Genomic DNA, 21,537 nt, shown 5'->3' on the forward strand with positions numbered 1-21,537 from the left:
GGAGAGGCTCAGAAGGCCACTGTCCTTCCTTCCCACCTTACCTCCCATTTCCAACACCATGGCCCAGGATCTGAGCCCAGAAAAAAGAAAAATAGGCAGAGCCCTCAACAGCTGTCACTTCTGCCAAGGCTTTCCGGGAGGTTAAGAAGCAAACAATTAATTTGTAGATATCCAAGCAAGGTGCAAAAGTAGTAGCGCCCTAAGACAAGGAGAACACGCCAAACTTTCTGCGCAGCCACGCCCTACCAAGCTTTTCCGGGGCAAGGTCTCGCGATTCGCTCTCCGCGCGTACGTCATTTCCGCTGCCTCCGCGGCCAGGTCATTAAATAATGTTACCATTTCCGAGTTCGCTAAGGCCGCCTGCGGCGGCGCAGGCGTCGGTTCTCTGTAGTGTCCGGTCTATGGAGTCAGTTGGTTTCGGCGGCGGCGCGGAGGTAGCAGGCGGTGTCCGAGTGGGGGCCTTTGCCCCGCCAGGATGTTACCGGGCTTGGCCGCCGCCGCCGCGGCCCACAGATGTAGCTGGTCCTCCCTGTGCCGGCTCCGTCTGCGCTGCAGGGCGGCAGCCTGCGGCTCCAGCGACCTCCAGGGTGAGTGTCCTGCGCCGGCCTCTGACTCCGCGGAAGCCGGACTAGAAGACAAGGCCGGGCGCCTCGCCTAGGGAGTATGCCGCCTTGCCCTTTCCCAGCCCCAGAACCTTCTTGTCGGGCCTCCGCCTTTGCAGTTCAGCCTGCCCAGCCGGCGGGGGCCCCTACAGGCCTCCCTGATCCTGGTCTCGCCCACGGTCCTAGCGCGGCCCCCGCGGGCATTTGGGGGCAATTCTCGGGCCGGGTCGCATCCATGAAACGGACCACTTCGTTTCAGATAAAACGTTACGTGAGCATCGCAGTGCCCGGCGGTGACCGCCCGCCTCCCCCTGCAGGCAGTGCGAAATTGCTGACTCCCCAAAGTTCCAGGGTCTTTTGAGCTCACCGCCTTACCTTTTTTGAGCACTTTGACCGAATAGATTTTCTTACCCTGTTCCTTTTCTCGTACTCCCAACCTGTGTTATTAAATTTTCTAAGGAGGAATTTGGGGCTTGCTACGCAACATTTACGAGTCATCCTTTAAGATGGGGGTATGACCATCCTACAATTATTGAATGAGCCCGGTTCGGTTGAACAATCTTTTTGGTGAAAAAGTGTCTACTGGAGCTGTAACCCAGAAAAAAGTGGTTGTCGGCAGGTTGTATCCCTCTTTTTCAGCTGTCTTTTCTGACTCGAATTTAAATTGACAGTTTACAAAATAACCTTGAACTTGCAAGTTTTATTTAGGCTTACCTCCGTTTTTGCCGTCATTGGCATGCCATAGGTTGCTTGACACTTGGGAAGTGTTAGGAACAATGAGGGAAGAGACAGAACCAAATCCACCCCTAATCTAATCCCCCAGAGTCTTGGGGATGAAAAGAGTATTTACAGAAACATTTACCCAAAATTTATGTTTGAAAAAACTTGTAGCATGTTTGTGACCTTGCAGTAGAAGTTGAAAGTCGTAGTCATTCAAGTTTATAAGTAACATAAGCTAAAATAATGCCTATGCTGTTCAATTATTTTAGAATATGGTCCTATCTTTAATTGCAATAAATATAAAAACTGGCTCTTAAAATTTCGGAAGGGTTAATTTTAACAGCACTGTTCTTGGGGCTTTTTGGTAGTGATAAAAACGTGTAATTGTGGAGTTTTCCTATAATGGAAATGTACCTGATTCTCTTATGAACAAAATGATTCATCTGGTTGTACTGTACTCCAAAATCCCCAATTAAACTTTCTGGCCTAGTTGCTTTTATTGACCAAGCAGTTTCGGCATTTTACACTTAAATTACGTGGAGTGGCTGTTGAATTTAGTCTAAACAGTCCTTTAAGGGTGGGTAAAAAGAAGTTGAAATAGTGTAATTTGTAATCCATTATTCTCTGTCGCTGTCAAGTCGAAAATTTTGTGCTCTTTGTCTCATCCCTCTGTGAACTACAGATAATAATCACCTATCTCTCCAGTCGGAATGACTGCAAAGTTGTTTGCAATGTTTATTACCAAAAAATTAAAATGTGTTTTCATATTTAAAAACAGTAGATGTAAAAAATAACCTTGTTTGTGCAAATTTAGTTTCAAAAATACTGAAACAGTTTTTAAAAGGGCAGCCATAATTATGATAAAGCTTAAAAAATTTATTTAGAAAAAGAGTACTAATTTAGAAAAAGAGTACTAAGTACTCTAGTAGTACTAAGAGTACTAACTAAAAAGAGTACTAAGTTGGATGCACGTAAGAAAATATTTGCAGAACTTTTGGGAAAAAATTCTAAAAATAAATATTTTTCTTTGTCAAGAAATAAAGTTTAGTTTATGCTTCTAAAACTGCTGTGTGGCTGGGAAAAACCTATAAAGAATAAGTCGAGGAGGAAATCTTGAAGGAAACAACTGCTTCATTTGCACACTTAAAAATGAGAAATGTCTGTGGGTCAAACTAACACTGAAAACATTTAAAGGCAAAAAGGAAGACAATATTCTAGAGCAGCTCTGTCCAAAAGAAATGTAATGTGAACCATGTATGTAATTTTGATTTGTCTGATAGCCATATTTTAAAAAGTAAAAACAGATGAAATTAATTTTATTAATATATTTTATACAGTGTATTCAAAATATTTCAACGTGTAATCAATATAAAAATTATTGAGACATTTTACATTATCTTTTCTTAACCATCTCTGGAGTCCAGTTTACACTTATAGCACATCTTACAGACTCCACATTTCAAGTGCTCAGTAAACAGTGACTACTGTATTGCACAGTGCACTTATAAAGTTAGTATCCCTAATTTATAAAGAATTTTTACAAACCATTGCACATTCCAGTAGAAAAATGGGCAAAGGAAATGAATGCTTTCATAAAGCCATTCGAGTAGCCAATAAAAATGCAAAAATGTTCATACTTACTAATAAGCATAGAAATATAAGTCTAAAGGATTTACTACTCATTGTCTCATATTAGCTAAGTTTTTCATAGTGATTCTTCATATTGAGGATGCAGGAAAGCAGGAACTCTCTTACTACTGATTGGGACATATAGTTAGTTGAACAGTGTTTTGGAGGTCAGTTATTCTTTATATTAAAAATAACTTTAGGACTTCCCTGGTGGTTCAGTGGTTAAGAATCCGCCTGCCAATGCAGCGGACACGGGTTCGCGCCCTGGTCCGGGAAGATCCCACATGCCACGGAGCAACTAAGCCTGTGTGCCACAACTACTGAAGCCTGCGTGCCTAGAGCCCATGCTCTGCAACAAGAGAAGCCTCCGCAATGAGAAGCCACATACCGCAACAAAGAGTAGCTCCCACTTGCCGCAACTAGAGAAAGCCCGCGTGCAGCAATGAAGACCCAATGCAGCCAAAAGATAAATAAGTAATAAATAAATAAAACCTTACTTTAAAAAAAGAAGAACTTTAAAGGTATATGACTTCTCACCCAACAATTATATTTAAAGGGATTTGCTTTCAAGAAATAATCAGATACATATTAAAGTCTGTGCACGAGTTTATTATTAATAGTAGTAAATAGGTAACGTTTACAGTTATGACGAGTTGGAAACGTTATGGTACAATTATTTTATTTTTATAAATTTATTTATTTTTGTCTGTGTTGGGTCTTTGTTGCTGTGCGCAGGCTTCCTCTGGTTGTGGTGAGCGGGGGCTACTCTTCGTTGTGGTGCACTGGCTTCTCATTGCAGTGGCTTCTCTTGTGGAGCACGGGCTCTAGGCACACGGGCTCTAGAGCGCAGGCTCAGTAGTTGTGGCGCACAGGCTTAGTTGCTCCGCAGCATGTGAGATCTTCCCAGACCAGGGCTTGAACCTGTGTCCCCTGCATTGGCAGGCAGATGCTTAACCACTGCACCACCAGGGAAGCCCTGGTACAGTTATTAAGGGCTGGTGATAGATGCAAACATTTAAAAAAAAAATCATAATGTAGAAGAATATTTAGTGGCGTGGGAAAATGCTCTTGAAACTAGAAAAAATGTAAGAATATATACTATGATATTACCAGTGACTTTCTCTAGAAAAAATTTTTTTTATTAACTTTAGTGTTTTTCAAATGATCTACACAAACATATACTTTCAAATGATAAAAATATTACTTAGGGCCTCCCTGGTGGCACAGTGGTTGAGAGTCTGCCTGCTGATGCAGGGGACACGGGTTTGTGCCCCGGTCCAGGAAGATCCCACATGCTGCGGAGCAGCTAGGCCCGTGAGCCATGGCCAGTGAGCCTGCACGTCCGGAGCCTGTGCTCCGCAATGGGAGAGGCCACAACAGTGAGAGGCTCGCATACCGCAAAAAAAAAAAAAAAAAAAAAAAAAAAAAAAAAATATATATATATATATATATATATATATATATATATATATTACTTAGTTTCTCTAGTAAATATGCCCTTTTTAAAAAAAGTTCTTTTGGCTTTGCATAAGCACTTATTTTTTCATGTATTTATGTCTTGCCTCATTTGACAGTGATTTGAGATGGTAGGATGCTCCTTTAAGGACTACATGCCAAATCAACAGATAACATGCTTTTGCTTAAGTCCGAGATTAATAAAAGTATAGTTTTTAAATAAAAATATAGAAATTGACCTTTGTATTTTTTAAATTTCTGTCTGCAATCTGCTAGTATTACCATATGAAAAGTAGAGTGGGAATTTAACCCCTTAAATAACTAATAGGAACACTGACAGTTATAAAAGACCATTTTGGCAGGCTGACAGCATGATTCTGTGTAGTTCAGGTTAATAATAGGGTTACCTGTAAAATGAGGTTAACCATGGTATGTGCTTCATAGGGTTTTTGTGAGTGAGAATCATTCAGGAAAGAGGTACCAGGCATTGTAGTTGCTGGTGGTGCAGTACTGAACAAGACAGACACAGTTTCCACCTTTTTTGGAAATGAGGAATGAGAAAACATACTTAAATGCTATAAAGGAAATAAGCAGAGTGATGGGCTAGAAGGTAGCCAGCAGGGGCCATTTCATTAGCTGTGCTGGCCTGGGACTCCAGGTTTTCTGAGGAGGTGGAAACTGAGCCACGGCATGAAAAATGAAAATGAGCAAGCCAGATGAACATCTGGGGCAAAGAGCAATCCAGGCAGAGCAAATAGAAACCCTAGAGACTAGACTTGTATTCAGGAGCAGGAGGAAAGGTGCTGTGGCTGGAGTGTGGTTGGAAGGGGAGGGGTGTGTGAAGTGAGATTGGGGAGGCATCATAGCCTTTTGGGTTGTAGGTTTAAAAAAAAAAGCAAGTGTTTAAAAAATATCATTCTCGGAGCGGCTAGGCCTGTGAGCCATGGCTGCTGAGCCTGCGCGTCCGGAGCCTGTGCTCCGCAACGGGAGAGGCCACAAGAGTGAGAGGCCCGCGTACTGCAAAAAATTTTTTTAAAAAATACATAAAAAATATCATTCTGACTACTGTGTAGAGAATGGAATGGAAAGGGAAGAGTGTAAATAAGGAGATCACTGGGGGCTATTAATTAGAGTTACCTACGCAAATAGGATTGTGGTTGGACCATGGTAGTTAGCAATGGAGATGGAGAGATGTAGATGGCTTTGAGGTATATTTTGGGATATAAATTATAGTGTGATAATACAGGTAAAGCACTTAGTACAGTGGCGCTTGGCAAATCCTTAATGTATTTGATATTTTTATTTCCCCTTTTCCTAAGCAAATGTTTACAAGAATTAAGCAAGGCAGTAGAGTTGGTGTGCCAAGATGCAGTGCAGGAAGTTGTATATTCTTTACATACTCCAAAAAAAAAAAAAAAAAAAAAGGATTCCCTATTGCTTACTCTGTTCTGGTGAAAAATCACATCAGCAATAGTCCTGAAGGTTGAGCCACCTGGTCTAGGTCACACTTTTGCTTGCCAGATGATTAGACATAAGAGGGATTTTCCTGCATTTTTTGTTAGCTGAAAGCATAAAAGTAAACTAAAGATAGTCAGTGTGTTACTATTAGCAGTATAATATTTGAAGTAATTTAACAATGGATGTATTTTTAACTTAAAATTTTAGACATCTGGGGAAAATACAGGAAAGTATAAAGTATAGAGTAAAAATTATGCATAATCCAGATATTTCACCAGTAGCATTTTTGAATAGTTGAAATCAAGCTGTATTATTTTGTCTCCTGCTTTTTTTAATGCAACATCATGATTCAGTTATACACACACATACGTATATTCTTTTTCAGAATGTATATTTTTCAGAATATACATATATACTTTTTTAGATTCTTTTCCATGGTAGGTTATTACAAGGTATTGAATATAGTTCCCTGTGCTATACAATAGGTCCTTCTTGTTTATCTGTTTTATGTATCTCAGTGTATATATGTTAATCTCAAGATCCTAATTTATCCCTCCCCTCTTTTCCCCTTTGGTAACCATAAGTATGTTTTCTATGTCTGTGGGTCTGTTTCTGTTTTGTAAATAAGTTTATTTGTATCATTTTTTAGATTGCACATATAAGTGATATATATTTGTCTATCTCTGTCTGACTTCACTTAGTATGATAATCTCTAGGTCCATCCATCTGCAGTGGTCTCTCTTTTTTTTGTTTTTTTAAAAAAATATTTATTTATTTGGCTGTGCTGGGTATTAGTTGCATGCTGCAGGGTCTTCATTGCTGCCTGCGGGATCTTTAGTTGTGGCATGCGGGATCTAGTTCCCTGATCAGGGGTCGAATCTGGTCCCCCTGCATTGGGAGCACGGTGTCTTAACCACTGGACCACCAGGGAAATCCCTGTAATGGTCTCTTAAGAAAAGAGACTGATCTCTGGAAGACTTAGGTGCAAGTTTGTCTCTGGTCCTGAAGTTAGCCTGAAGCAAAACATTTCAAACCATTAAGAAATCTTTTTGTTTGTTTTTAGTTATTATTATTGCAGAAGCAACATACACAATAGACAGAATTGTCCGTTTGCATGGGAGAAAGAGTTTTTTGTATTGTTGTAGTATGAAAAGGCTAAATTTCCTCCAGAAGCCAGAGTAAGTGGTAGGTGACAAACAAGATTGTAGAGGACAAAGGGTGATCAGTAGCAAAGTTATTAGGAGTTGCAGAGGCAGTAACAGTAAAATAAAAGCAGAGAAAAGCGATTGTTTCGACTAGACTGATAAGATACCAGTAGCTCTGCAGTCTCCATGAACAGCCTTGTATATGCAGCAACGAGAAGTTCCTTGTCCAGGCCCATAGAGTAGTGAGCACCAAACTAAAGACTAATCTGTACCATAACATAGCTTATTTTAGAAGTCACCTTGAAGAAAGGGTATGAATGGTGGTTAATTTTTTTTACTGTTTTTCTGCCTCCTAGAATTAATTAACAAATTCAGTAATTTATTCAACAAATGGTTGAGTTTCTACTGCTATGTGTTAGGTATTCTGTTTGTTTTATTGAATCAGATATGGTCCTGTGTATTTTTTAGAATATAAAATGTTAAAGGTAGAAACATATTCTGCAATTTCTGTGTAATTTTCAATCTTGTATTCATGGCAAATGTGTACTTTTAAAGCTGATACCTAAAATTCTACTAAAGTTAAAAATTAATTACTTTTTGAAACGGTGAGCAAGGAAGCTATCAAGATTACTAAGATAGTGTCACAGGATACGGGAGTTGAGAATTCCCTGGCGGTCCAGTGGTTAGGACTCTGCTCTTTCACTGTTGAAGTTAAGGGTTCGATCCCTGGTCAGGGGACTAAGATTCCACAAGCCGTGCGGAGAGGCCAAAAACAAAAAGGACACAGGAGTCAATTTGAAGAGACCCCTACTGGCCCAAAACGGGATGGACAGTTTGGACATAAATCAGGATAATGACTAAAATGGATTGATATACATCAAATAATGTTTAAATCTATGGAATCATCATGATACATACACATGCAAATTATTGTGTCACTATTGCAGGATGGTAGGTAGTGAACTCATTATTTTGAGAACTGGTAATGGTAAATGGAGAAAATTAAGCATTCAGCCTGACTTTCTTATATGAACTATACTGCTGGATAACCAAATACATGAAGGGAATTTTCTCTTTGTAGAAGTATTCTGACAAAAAAATGAAGTGATAAAACTGTAATATCACCATTTTGTAACCACCTAAGGAATAAATGATTCTAGGCATTGAACAACAGCAGACACTATCACAAATAGAGATAACCAAATATTATGTGGCTCCTGGTTAAAGAACACATCACCACTTATCAAGTAGTGTTGTCTTAATAAAAAGGAGCCTGAATTTGGATAAAGCCTTTATATCCATCGATTTATAGAACGCATAGAAGTACAGGTTAAACTACACCATGGGAATTAAATCAGTAAAATTCAGACTGGAAAACAACCAGGACAAAAATTTAGTACGAACAGCTGGTTTCTTCAATATAAAAATGGCTGTAAAACACATATCCTGTAGAAAAGAGACTTAAAAGACATCTCAGTCAATTGCAGTATGTGGACCAAATTAGGATCTGTTCACATACACAAAAATTATGACTTGTAACAGTGGAAATTGAGGATACTTGATGATATTAAGGATTTTTTTACTTGCAATGGTGGTACGGCTATGTTTTAAAAAGTTCTTATCTCTTAGAATGCATTCTGAAATATTTATGAATGAAATTATTTTATGTCTGAGATTTACATCAAATTAATATGTAGGTGGGGAGATGCAGGTGCTGGCAGAGGTGAAACAAGGTTGGCCATGAGTTGTTAATTGTTGAAGTAATGAGTATGTGTACGTTTATTGTGCTGTTTTTTTCTACCTTTGCATAATTTTGAAATTTTCTGTAATAACATGTTTTAAAAATTAAGGAGAACCTTGAAAAAGATCTAGGATCAAGTCACGAAAACACTGTCCTCTTCTGAGGAAGGATTTTTAGACTGTAGTAATCCCTCTTTAAACACCTTAGCACAGTCTCTATAGAAGTGTTTCATCAGTGGGTAAAAAAAAATGTTGGTGTCATAGTGTTTTTGTTAGGTAATAATCACAAAAGATATTTTGAATAGGCTGACAAGTCAGAACACCAGTGGCTGTGGTGAAGAAGATGCTTTCCTGGAGGGTGGGTTTCTTAGGAGAATTTGCTTTAACCCTTTCTTCACTAATTAATTTTGCTGGTAGTCTACATATTTTAAGGTGCAAGAAGATACATTGTTATATTCACTTTACTCAGCCTTTAATAAGTAGAGGGAAATGATCAAAAAAACACACTGGGGGACTTCCCTGGTGGCACAGTGGTTAAGAATCTGCCTGCCGATCGGGGGACACGGGTTTGATCCCTGGTCCTGGAAGATCCCACATGCCATGGAGCAGGTAAGCCTGTGCACCGCAACTACTGAGCCTGCGCTCTAGAGCCTGCTAGCCACAGCTGCTGAGCCCATGTGCCACAACTACTGAAGCCCACGTGCCTAGAGCTCGTGCTCCTCAACAAGAGAAGCCACCGCAGTGAAAAGCCCTAGTACTGCAACAAAGAGTAGCCCCCGCTTGCTGCAACTAGAGAAATCCTGCACGTAGCAAGGAAGACCCAACACAGCCAAAAATAAATAAATAAATTTATTAATGAAAAACAACAACAACTGGGCTTCCCTGGTGGCGCAGTGGTTGAGAGTCCACCTGCCGATGCAGGGGACACGGGTTCGTGCCCCAGTCTGGGAAGATCCCACATGCCGCGGAGCGGCTGGGCTCGTGAGCCATGGCTGCTGAGCCTGCGCGTCCAGAGCCTGTGCTCCGCAATGGGAGAGGCCACAACAGTGAGGGGCCTGCGTACCGCAAAAAACAAACAAACAAAAAATACTCGGTCTTCAACAAATATTTGCCAAATAAATGAAAGAGTAAGTTGACATCAGAAAGTTTTTGAAGAAAGCAGGTTCTAAGCCTGAAATTTGAATGAATACTTATGCTGCCTTATGCCCCTCATGCTTTTCAGATTATCTTCAGTATTCACAATAATTTTTCCTGATGAATTCTCTGAGCCATTAAAAAATTTATTTTTCTTGATTTTGGAAGGCAGTCTACACATGCACATACACGAATTAACATTTTGGGAAGATCATTATTAAGCAGTTAGAAAAGTTTCAACTCTTAGTGCTTAACCCTCCACTCTCGGAGAAACTTGACTGTTTCTAATGATATAATTGCATTATTTCACCTAAATCTTTAGAAAATATATAAATTATACCTAAACAAGATTTTCGAGTTTTAAGTACTCAGCGTAAAAAAATAAAACCAAGAGGGTCACATGAGAGTAGAGACAGATAGATTTACTTTTCTACCACTTTGATGCAAATGTGGAATATATTTTCCTTCTGTATTTCAGCCCTCTAAAGCTCACAGTCAACCCAGATGCAACAGCTAAAGTGCTTTGTAATTAGTCTTCTATTCTTCCCTCAATTAGAATTCCCATATACTGAGAAATCTCACCAAATGTTGATCTAATTATCTGATTTAAAAACATCAGTGACAGTATGAATGACTGATTAATATAATTCACATATTGATTGTGAAATGAAAGATGACTCAATCTCCACCTAGCAGAAGGAAGATGCAGGGTAGTTTTGAGTAGGACACCCTCCTGACCTTCCCCCTCTCAGAGTTCTTATTCTGAAAAGTACATTATATGTCATTTTTTTTATCATGCAACCAGCATACAAAATAAAGAATACCTTGTAAATGCCAGAGACCTTTCAGAACAGCTGAATAATACAAATATTTTGATTTTATATAATTTTAAAAGTTTCCATATAAATAAATTTGCAAATTAGGGGACAAAAAGGAATATTTTCTTTTCCTTTACAAAACATAGACCCTGTATACCTAGGGCTCAATGAAACACTTCCATGGAAAGGGTGGCTTAGCATTGTGCATTTGGATATTTAACAGGATGAAAGTTTTACTGTTATTCTGTAAAATTATTCTCTTATCATAGGTATGTTTTATTGGGTATAAAAATCCTTATTATTAGTTTGTTTGAAATTAAAAAAATTTTTTTCTTTTAGAATGGCAGAATTTAGTGACACTTGGAAGCTTTTCAAATATTGTTCCCTGTTGCACACTGAATCAAGTAAAGTTGTATTCCACAAATGTTCAGAAAGAAGGACAGGGATCACAGACTCACAAAATGGAAAAAGTGCCATCATTTGATGAAGCAGGTATGTATAAATCTTTTAAAATAGTTTTTTTCTGTATACCGGGATAGTTTGCATAAGATTATTTGTCCCTTGAATGTTTGATAGAACTTACATGTAAAACCATCTGGACTAGTGTTTTCTTGGTGAGGAGTCATTAAACTGCTAACTTAATTTCTTTTAATTTTTCTATTTCTTTTTGACTCAATTTTGGTAAGTTCTGTTTTTTTTCTAGGAATTTATCCACTTCAAGTAAATTTTTAATTTATTGACATGAAGTTCATGGTACTCTCTGTATACTTTTAGCAGCATATGTAGTTACACCCTTTTTTCCATTCCTAGTGGTGTTTGTCTTATTTTCTTGATTAAGTTTGCCAAAGCTTTGTCTATTTTATTATTTTTCCAAGTAACTTTTTTTACTTTGATTCTTTATATCATATGTTTGTCTCTTATTTCATTAATTTCCACTCTTACCTAAAATATATTCTCCTTTCTGCTTCCTTTGTATTTACTCTGTTATTCATTTTTTAACTATCATATCAGTTAGCTATTTTGCTCATTAATTTTGAACCTTTCTTCTTTTCTAAAGTAGGAATTTAAGTCATAGTTTTATTGGGTATAAAAATCATTATTAGTTTGTTTGAAATGAAAAAAATTTTTTTCTTTTAGAATGGCAGAATTTAGTGACATTTGGAAGCTTTTCAAATATTGTTCCCTGTTGCACACTGAATCAAGTAAAGTTGTACTTGAAAGTTGTACTTTCTTTTAGGTTTCTTTTTTTTTTTTTTTTTTTTGCGGTACGCGGGCCTCTCACTGTTGTGGCCTCTCCCATTGCGGAGCACAGGCTCCAGACGCGCAGGCTCAGCGGCCATGGCTCACGGGCCTAGCCACTCCACAGCATGTGGGATCTTCCCGGACCGGGGCATGAACCCGTGTCCCCTGCATCGGCAGGCGGACTCTCAACCACTGCGCCACCAGGGAAACCCAATCTTTGTCTTTTAACTGAAAGTTTAGTCTGTTTACATTTACTGTAATCATCGATATGTTTGGACATATTTCTGCCATTGTATCATGTGCTTCCCTGTGCGGTTGTTTTTTTTTTTTTTTTGCAGTACGCGGGCCTCTCACTGCTGTGGCCTCTCCCGTTGCAGAGCACAGGCTCCGGATGCGCAGGCTCAGTGACCATGGCTCACGGGCCCAGCCGCTGCACGGCATGTGGGATCCTCCTGGACTGGGGCATGAACCCATGTTCCCCACATCGGCAGGTGGACTTTCAACCACTGCGCCACCAGGGAAGCCCTGTGGCTGACCCTTTTGGTCATTTACATCTTTTTTCTTTAATATAAATTTATTTATTTATTTATTTTTGGCTGCGTTGGGTCTTTGTTGCTGTGCGCGGGCTTTCTCTGGTTGTGGTGAGTGGGGGCTACTCTTCATTGTGGTGCGTGGGCTTCTCATTGTGGAGCACGGGCTCTAGGCTCACGGCTTCAGTAGTTGCAGCATGCAGGCTCAGTAGTTGTGGCTTGTGGGCTCTAGAGCACAGGCTCTGTAGTTGTGGTGCACGGGCTTAGTTGCTCTGCGGCATGTGGGATCTTCCTGGACCAGGGCTCGAACCCATGCCCCATGCATTGGCAGGCAGATTCTTAACCACTGCGCCACCAGGGAAGTCCTGGTTATTTACATCTTAAATGACATGTCAGCTCTGCACACCCAGTCAGTCTTTAATATTACACTCATTTTAATTCTCTGTGTAACTAGCACTTATTACTGACTGATATTTTCAGTATCTGCTTTATTTTTCCCCGTTTCCAAGCCTCGTGATAGCAGGAACTTCAGTGCCTAGAGCAGTGGTTTGCCCATAGTAGGGGTTTAATAGTTTGTAAGTAAGTGAATGCATAGAGTTCTAACCTGGGGATAGAGATTTAGGAGTTATTAGCTACACCAGGTGGTAACTGAAGTCATGAGTGTGTTTGAGACAGTATAGGGAGAGAGTTTAGATTGGGGAGATGAGAGCTAGTACAAAATCCCCAGTGAGTAAGGGACAAGTGGAAGAGGAGGAGCTTGCAAAGAATACTTGAGGAGGTGCAGTCTGGAGAGGTAAAAGAAAAGACAAGGAGAGTATGGTGTTAGGAGAAGAGAGTATTTGAAGAAGAATAATAAACGTTTCAAGACTGTCTTTCCTATAGTCGGATGTCTTTCACAGGGAAGATTTTACAGATTCCTTGAGAAACCTGCGTTTATGTTTATGATGCCTGTTTTTCATCCTTTTCCCTAAGCCTCATCTTCTCTTGGGCTTACTATGCATTTTTAGCCAGTTTCTTCTCTTTTCCTTGTGGTGATGGAGAACTGCTGGGGTAAATATTGATTGAGAGTTTGATATTAGAGGATGAAGGAATGGAGAGTGTCATGAGTCCCTAAGTTCCAGAAATAAGCATATTTATTAGAACATTGAAATGGGAGAAGAAACAGATGATGAAATAATATAATTAAAGGTAAAACATGTTATAATGCTCTTCTGAAGGTGAACATCGACTCAGGCAAAAATATTTAATGTTGGTTCCACTATACAGAAGGCTTGAAATTGAAATCTGTGACTAGGTTTCTTTTTCCTCTGCTGACTGAAATTAAGATGTTAGTTTATTTTATTATATTCAGAGTACATTGTTTATTGATGGTTTTATTTTGGGCTTAAGTTTTCAGAATTTGCTTAGGCCAAATTAGACCTTGTTAACCATCAGATAGACAGCAAGTAATTGCTTGATTGAAAGATAATTTGTATATTTAAGAGTTTGAGATTGACTTCTGAATAATTCAGATCACGTGATAAAGTCAGAAACAGCTCATTAAGAGGCAGAGACTTGCTAAGGAATCCTTAAGTTTTTAAAGAGCATTCAGAGGTTTTAAATTTTAGTAAAATCAGTTTTAATTTTGCTAATGACAGCAGATGTGTGGCAAACAGCCAGGGCTTGAGCTTAAAACAAATTTCTAGAGATATTCATGGAGAGAATGTCTGGTTACTTATTGAAATCATAAAGATTCTACTCCAGTGATCCAGTGTAAGTTTATTAAGATGGTGGTGTACAAAAAAAGTATTCATACATGTGTTTGAGCCATTTACTAGCATTTCTTGTTTGTGATTCTTTTTTGCTGCATTGGGTGGCTTGTGGGATCTCAGTTTCCCAACCAGGGATTGAACCTGGGCCATGTCAGTGAAAGCCCAGAATCCTAACCATTAGGCTACCAGGAACCTCCCTGTGATTCGTAGCACTATATAATTAGTAATGTCTAGACAGTTTGTGGTGAGAAGAATATCCAGAAGTATCAGTTTTAGAGCAACTTATTTTATGTGATTTGTTTGAATGACTTTGATCATTGTAGAAAGGAGGGTTGTCTGTGAAACTTTAGACAGTAGATTTCCATTGTTCAGACACTAGGTGAGTGTTAAAAGCTTATTATTCTACCACCCTATCCCTTCACTTTTCTCTGCCCAGGGCTCTATTCCCCAAAACAAAAATTTTAAGTAATTGATATATAGATTCTATAGATAAAGATGCTTTAGAATTAGTTTGCTGTTTAGGTAGACAAAAATAAAATATCAGGTATTTAACTGATCAATGTCAAATGTTATAAGCCATAGTTATTAATTAATTAAATAGAAGTGTTTTTAAGCCTTTTTTTTTTTTTTTTTTACTAATATGCCATCATACCCTACTTAGGATCTGATGAATAGTTAAAATAAAGCCTTTTTGGATTTTCTGTATGTTTTAGTTATCAAAACATACCATGTTGGAAGCAACCTAAGTGCCCATCGACAGATGAATGGATAAAGATGTGGCACATATATACAATGGAATATTACTCAGCCATAAAAAGAAACGAAATTGAGTTATTTGTAGTGAGGTGGATGGACCTAGAGTCTGTCATACAGAGTGAAGTAAGTCAGAAAGAGAAAAACAAATACTGTATGTTAACACACATATGTGGAATCTGAAAAAAAATAAATGATTCTAATGAACCTAGGGGCAGGATAGGAATAGTGACACAGACAGGGGCAGGACAGAATAGAGACACAGACATAGAGAATGGACTTGAGGACATGGGGAGGGGGAATGGTAAGCTGGGACGAAGTGACAGAGTAGCATTTACATATATACACTACCACATGTAAAATAGATAGCTAATGGGAAGCAGCTGCATAGCACAGGGAGATCAGCTTGGTGCTCTGTGACCACCTAGAGGGGTGGGATAGGGAGGGTGGGAGGAGACGCAAAAGGGAGGGGATATGGGGATATAAGTATACATATAGCTGATTCACTTTGTTATACAGCAGAAACTAACACACATTGTGAAGCAATCATACTCCAATAAAGATGTTAAAAAAAAAAAAGAAAGAAAAAGTACCATGTTAAGTCATTTCCCCAGTGGCTTTTGCTGAAAAGAGATATATTAAAAATTACATGTAAGATTTTTTTGCTTTTATTTCAGGAATTTTGCCTTTGTTAATGCCTATTCTGTTGACATTTAATTTATACATAAGAGCATTAAAAGAAGGGCAATCAGTGGATAGGGAGAAATTCTGATCAAGATAGCAATAGCCTTGTTGAATGGATGCTCTGAGGTAACTGTTCTGCTTCTCACTTATTGGAGTGATAGACAAAATATACAAAGAGAAAACTAAAGGAGTAGCTGGACTCAAAAAAAGGTATGTTATGTCCAAGAAGTGGAACAGAACATGCCAGGCTCTGGGTTTGTAAGCAGGCACTGGCAGCCAGGAGTTTGGCTCATTTGGGGTAATGGATCTATAAATGCTCCATACATACCCGGGTATTGGAGTCAGACTCACTGCATGAACTTAGCCACCCACCCTCAAACAGGAGGCTGAAGCTAGCCTCTTCTGTTTGTTACCTGAGGTTCTGTCTTGTAGGAGGCTGTTGGGTAGGGAGGCAAGAGGAAGAACGTGAACTGAAACCTGCTGTTTGCTGGTTTGGAGACTGAACTGAGGGGTCGGAATTTCAAACTGGCAGTGTGAGGTCTGGTTCAGGACAGAAGGGTCAGATTGAGTTCTGGGCACTAGAGCATGAGGAGGAGAGTGAAAGGATATATCCTATTCAGAATAAGTTTGCAAATTCTAAAATTTAAAAGTGCACGAAGGATCATATTGCAATATATAAATGAATCGAATCAATATGTTATATACCTTAAACTTATAAAACATTATATGTCAGTTATATCTCAGTAAATCCTAATGCTAAGAAAGCCAGCAAAATCAACAATCAAATATGAATTAACTCCAGATGATGTTAAAATAACAGCTGAATTGCTTTATTTATTTATTTTTGTTAATTAATTTATTTTTGGCTGTGTTGGGTCTTTGTTGCTGTGTGTGGGCTTTCTGTAGTTGTGGCTAGAGGGGGCTAGTCTTCATTGCGGTGCCCGGACTTTTTATTGTGGTGGCTTCTCTTGTTGTGGAGCAGGGGCTCTAGGCACTTGGGCTTCAGTAGTTGTGGCTCGCGAGCTCAGTAGTTGTGGCTTGCGGGCCTCTAGAGCGAAGGCTCAGTAGTTGTGACGCACGGGCTTAGTTGCTCCGCGGCATATGGGATCTTCCCAGACCAGGGCTCAAACCCATGTCCCTTGTATCGGCAGGCAGATTCTTAACCACTGCACCACCAGGGAAGTCCCCTGAATTGCTTTAAATAAGTTTAATATCGTCAAAAGAATAAATGAAGTACTCATATTTTGAAACACAAACTGGCAGAAATAAAAGCAGAACAAGGAAATTTGGGAAAGAGCCAACTATAGAGCTTACAAATGAAAGTGTAATCACTAAAGTAAGAATTTAATAGATTAAATAGCCATAGTCAAGTAGAGAATTAGTAAATTGAAATTCACCCTGAATGAGCATAGGAAAGCAAAAAGATTTTCCAGGAAAATGAAAGAGCTTTAAAAAGGCATGAAGCTCTAGCCTATATTTAATGGGTATTTCAGAGAGAGAGAGAGAAAATAGAGAAATGGTGGAGGAATTATATATAAAGAGATAATGGATGAGAATTTTTCAGAATTTGAGAAAAACAAGGATCTTCAGATCAAAAATACACTTTTAGTACTAAACAGGGTAAATGAAAAGAAACCCATAGATTTCAAAACTGAAACAAGAAACAACCCAACTTAAAAGTTTCCAAAGAGAATGTCAGCCTGCTAGCAGTACAATTGTTGCTCTCTTGAAGTAGACTTTTTATCTACAACAATATGCAGAAAATAAGGGAGGAGTGATTTGGAGTAATAGCCATGAAAGGGTAAGAGGAAAAATAAATGTTACCCTAGAATTTTATACTTGTCTAAATAATCATTCTAGAGGGAAGGCAAAATAAAAACATTTCACATATATAAAGATGACTATCATTTACTACTAACCTACCCACATTAAAAAAAAACTATTCAAATATGTATTTCTGTAAGATGCAGAGTAAACTCAGGGAAAGAAGCGTTAGGATATAAAAGGGACAGTGAAAAGCAAGAAGTGGATAAAATGTGTTGGAATGTTAATTATTGATAGTAAAAATAATAAACATTTTATATTAAATGCTACAATTTTAGTCAAGAGTAATAAGATAGAAGAAGTTTTCAGTGGTTAAAGGTTTTTTTCTTGTTCAGAGGAAGGTAGAGATGGGGAATAACTTAACAGATGGTTAGAAAGATTTATAGGAAAGTATGTATGTTAAATTTCTAAATGGAATCATGAAAACAATAGAACTATAATCTTATAAATTTGAAACCAGCATGGGCATGGGGTGAGAGGAGGATATAGAAAACTTTATAAATCTAACAGATGGCAGGAAAGGCAAAAGAAAAATAAAAGCAAAGGAAGAAAAGGATGGTAAACCGAAGTCAGACAATAAGGTGGCAGAAGTCTAAATCAGGTAACCAAGTAGCCAGGTTTCATGGTGTTGCCTATCATTTATATATACTCATATTCTAAATATGTAGAAATGGTTCATTTGCATTTATTTCATCATTTCCACCTCTATATAAAATAAAATCAATATTTCCTTGATTCCATTCTCTTTTCCAGCTCTTACTGAAAGTCCAGATATTGTTTTCACTTCCTCATCTCCCATTCTCACCTCAACCTGTTGCTCCGTCCCTACTCTTCCTGCTGAAACTGCTGTTGTCAGAAGGTTGCCAGTGATCTTCATGTTGCTGATCCAGTTTTCACTTCTATCCTCTTTTCCCAAAAATACACAAATATCTACTTATAAATCAATTATTATTTTAAACATAGAGGTAATGTAGGAAAGTGGTTAAGAGAGGAGACTAATCGAAATGACTTGGGTTTCAATCCTGACTGTGCTTCCATATTTAAAATACTAGCTGTGTGACTTTGAGGGAAGTTCCAAAACTTCCTGAATAAGATGAAGATAATAATAGTACTTACCTCAGAGCAGTTTTGTGAGGATTAAATGAAATAATGCATGTAAAACACGTAGTGTACTGTATGTGGCACATGATAAATACTTAGTAAATGTTAGCTATTGTTAATAAGCTCCAAAATGTTATATTATTGAATGAAGATATAAATATAAGAGAAAAGGTTTTAAGGGTGAGATTTTTATTACAAAATATTTGATACATATAAAAGAATACATGCTATGTATATGTAAGTTAGAAAGCATAATAAAATCAACACCTGGGAATTTACCACCTAACCTGAGAACCTTGCATTCTTTTTTTAAAAAAACTTTTTATTTTCTTTCTTTATTTATTGTTTATTTGGCTGTGTTTGGTATTCGTCGCTGCATGTGCACTTTCTCTAGTTGTGGCGAGCGGGGGCTACTCTTTGTTGCGGTATGCGGGCTTCTCATTGCAGTGACTTCTCTTGTTGCGGAGCACGGACTCTAGGCGTGCGGGCTTCAGTAGTTGTGGCACACGGGCTCAGTAGTTGTGGCTCATGGGCTCTAGAGTGCAGGCTCAGTAGTTGTGGTGCACGGGTTTAGTTGCTCCGCGGCATGTGGGATCTTCCCGGATCAGGGCTCGAACCCGTGTCCCCTGCATTGGCAGGCGGATTCTTTTTTTTTTTTGCGGTACACGGGCCTCTCACTGTTGTGGCCTCTCCCGTTGCGGAGCACAGGCTCCGGACGCGCAGGCTCAGCGGCCATGGCTCACGGGACCAGCCGCTCTGCGGCATGTGGGATCTTCCCGGACCGGGGCACGAACCCGCGTCCCCTGCATAGGCAGGCGGACTCTCAACCACTGTGCCACCAGGGAAGCCTGAGGCTATCATCTCTTCATATGTTTATTGGTTATTTGTATTTCCTTTCCTGTGCAAGTTTGTTCTTGTCTTCTGCCCTTATTTTTTCTAATGGGTTGTCTTTTTGTTAATAGGGAGGAATTCTTAAATATTCTTGATAGTTATCCTTTGTTGATTATATTTGCTGGATATATCTTCTCCTATTTAAGTCATTAATTTACCTGGAATTGGTTGTTTATGGTGTGAGGTAGATTCCAGTTTTCTTTCATTAAATTTTTTGGAGGGGAGGGAGTTGTACAGTTGTTCCAATAACCACTTAATCGTCATCCTTTCTTCATTGAATAGTATCTATAGAACAGTTTTGAGTGGAAGAATCGACAGCATGTGCCCTTGTTTTAAAGTGATGCATTTAAATTTTCACCATTGAATGCAATGTTTGTTATAGGTTTGCTTTACCCTTTAAGGAAATTCGTTTTTGTCCTAATTTTCTGAAAAAGGTTTGAAACTTGCATGGGTGCTGAATTTTATTAAATGCTCTTTGTTTAGCTCCTGAAATGATTCTATAGTTTTTCTTCTTCAGTCTGTTAATGAGGGGAATTAATAGCTTTTCTAATGTTTAACTACTCTTTCATTCCTAGGATAAATCCAACTTGGTCTATGATAATATTATCTTTTTTATACATTGCCAGATTGTCAGCTAATATTAATTAAGTTTATAGGTTTGTATGAAAACAACTGCTTAATATAACTTTTTAAAAATGAACTTTACAGCAGAGAATATTGGTGCAGAACTGAAAGCTCCACTTATTAAGCAAGAACCTCTCCAAGTACGAGGTAAATATATTTTATTCTATTTTTTATTATAATGGTGTTTTGAATTAAATATGTAAAGTTAGTTTATATAGAGCTCTTTATAGTTATAAGGGTATATTCATTTTTCTTTAAATATATTGACCATAAGGAATTTATTCTATTTATAAACTAATTTTCTACTTAAGTTTACTTTGCATTTTAGTCGTAAATTTTATGCAAGTTGTTTTTTCAAAAGCCCAAAGAAAGGAGTAATGGCAAATAAAAATCATCAATTGCTTTATCATTTTTAGAAAAGTAATGTGATTAATAAAGAACAAGAGGCCAACACCTACAGCTTGTTCAAATCCATGTAGAGTTTGGAGATTCTTGTCTGATTTCCTTTTCTGGGAGTGATTGAGTGATGAAGGGATTCTTGTTTGCAGCTCTCTTCTTTATAACGCCCTATGGCTCCCATCTCCAAAGTAGCATGTTTCATGGAGGTACTAATTCTGTGATTAGGAGTACCATGGCTTTGGCGTCAGACAAAAGTGGATTCAATTTGTAACTTCAGGACATATTAGCTGTATGGCTTTGGGCAGTTTACTTTATTTCTCTGAGACTTAGTTTCCTCCCTATAAGATCATGCTAAAAATGGGACTTCTTTTCTAGGATAACTTTGGAGATGATAGTGTACAGTCACAATTAAGAATACTTAATGTTGCTTATCATCAGTAATCTGGGCTCGGAAGGCCAACAGGGATTTCTAGCTACTTTGAAGAAATTATTTAAAAGTAAGGTTAAAAAAACCCGAATCTTTTTGAAGAACGATGTAATTCTCCTCTCTGATCCAGAGAAGTTTATTTGGATTTAGAATTTTAGGATTTTTAGAGTAAGGTAGTTTAGAGAAACTCATGCAAAAAGAAACCTGAACTTCTTTATATACTTTTTCAAATAAGGTTTTGGTTTTTATATTGAACTTTATTTTTGAAATGTTCTTGTTAACTATTATTTGTGCATTTGATTTTAATAGTTTGTGTGTTATTTTAAGATTCTTTTTACCTACTGTAGTGATGGATAATTTTCGTCTTAATTTATTCTTTCAACTTGTAAGTACAATAGAAAACTCAATAGTTACTAGACATTAGAATAGAATATGAAGTGACTAGGTGACAATTTTCAGAGATTTGCTTATGTTATTTATCTGTGTTTTGTGACCAAAAGTCTCACTTTATAAAAATGAACAGAACAATGTTGACTGTAATTTTTAATTCATAGACTATAATTGATGCTAAATTGGTATTTTATTTTATTATTGATGTCTCTGGCTTTTT

The 21,537-nt window shown here is 38.1% G+C and overlaps 1 protein-coding gene across 2 annotated transcripts in view; it reads left to right on the forward strand.

Moving 5' to 3' along the window:
• Positions 1-462: 462 nt before the first annotated feature.
• The window catches only part of SLC30A9 (solute carrier family 30 member 9), a 71,407-nt gene continuing 50,332 nt past the window's right edge, over positions 463-21,537 (forward strand). The window contains exons 1-3 of one of the 2 annotated variants that reach the window (XM_079706053.1): positions 463-587; positions 11,041-11,193; positions 20,186-20,248. In XM_079706053.1, the coding sequence (XP_079562179.1) occupies positions 476-587; positions 11,041-11,193; positions 20,186-20,248 (328 nt within the window). In that variant the 5' untranslated portion in view covers positions 463-475. The remainder of the gene's footprint in view (positions 588-11,040; positions 11,194-20,185; positions 20,249-21,537) is intronic. The other variant, XM_079706054.1, reaches the window with a different exon arrangement.

This window comes from Hyperoodon ampullatus, assembly GCF_949752795.1.
Source record: "Hyperoodon ampullatus genome assembly, chromosome: 1".
NCBI lineage: Eukaryota > Metazoa > Chordata > Mammalia > Artiodactyla > Ziphiidae > Hyperoodon > Hyperoodon ampullatus.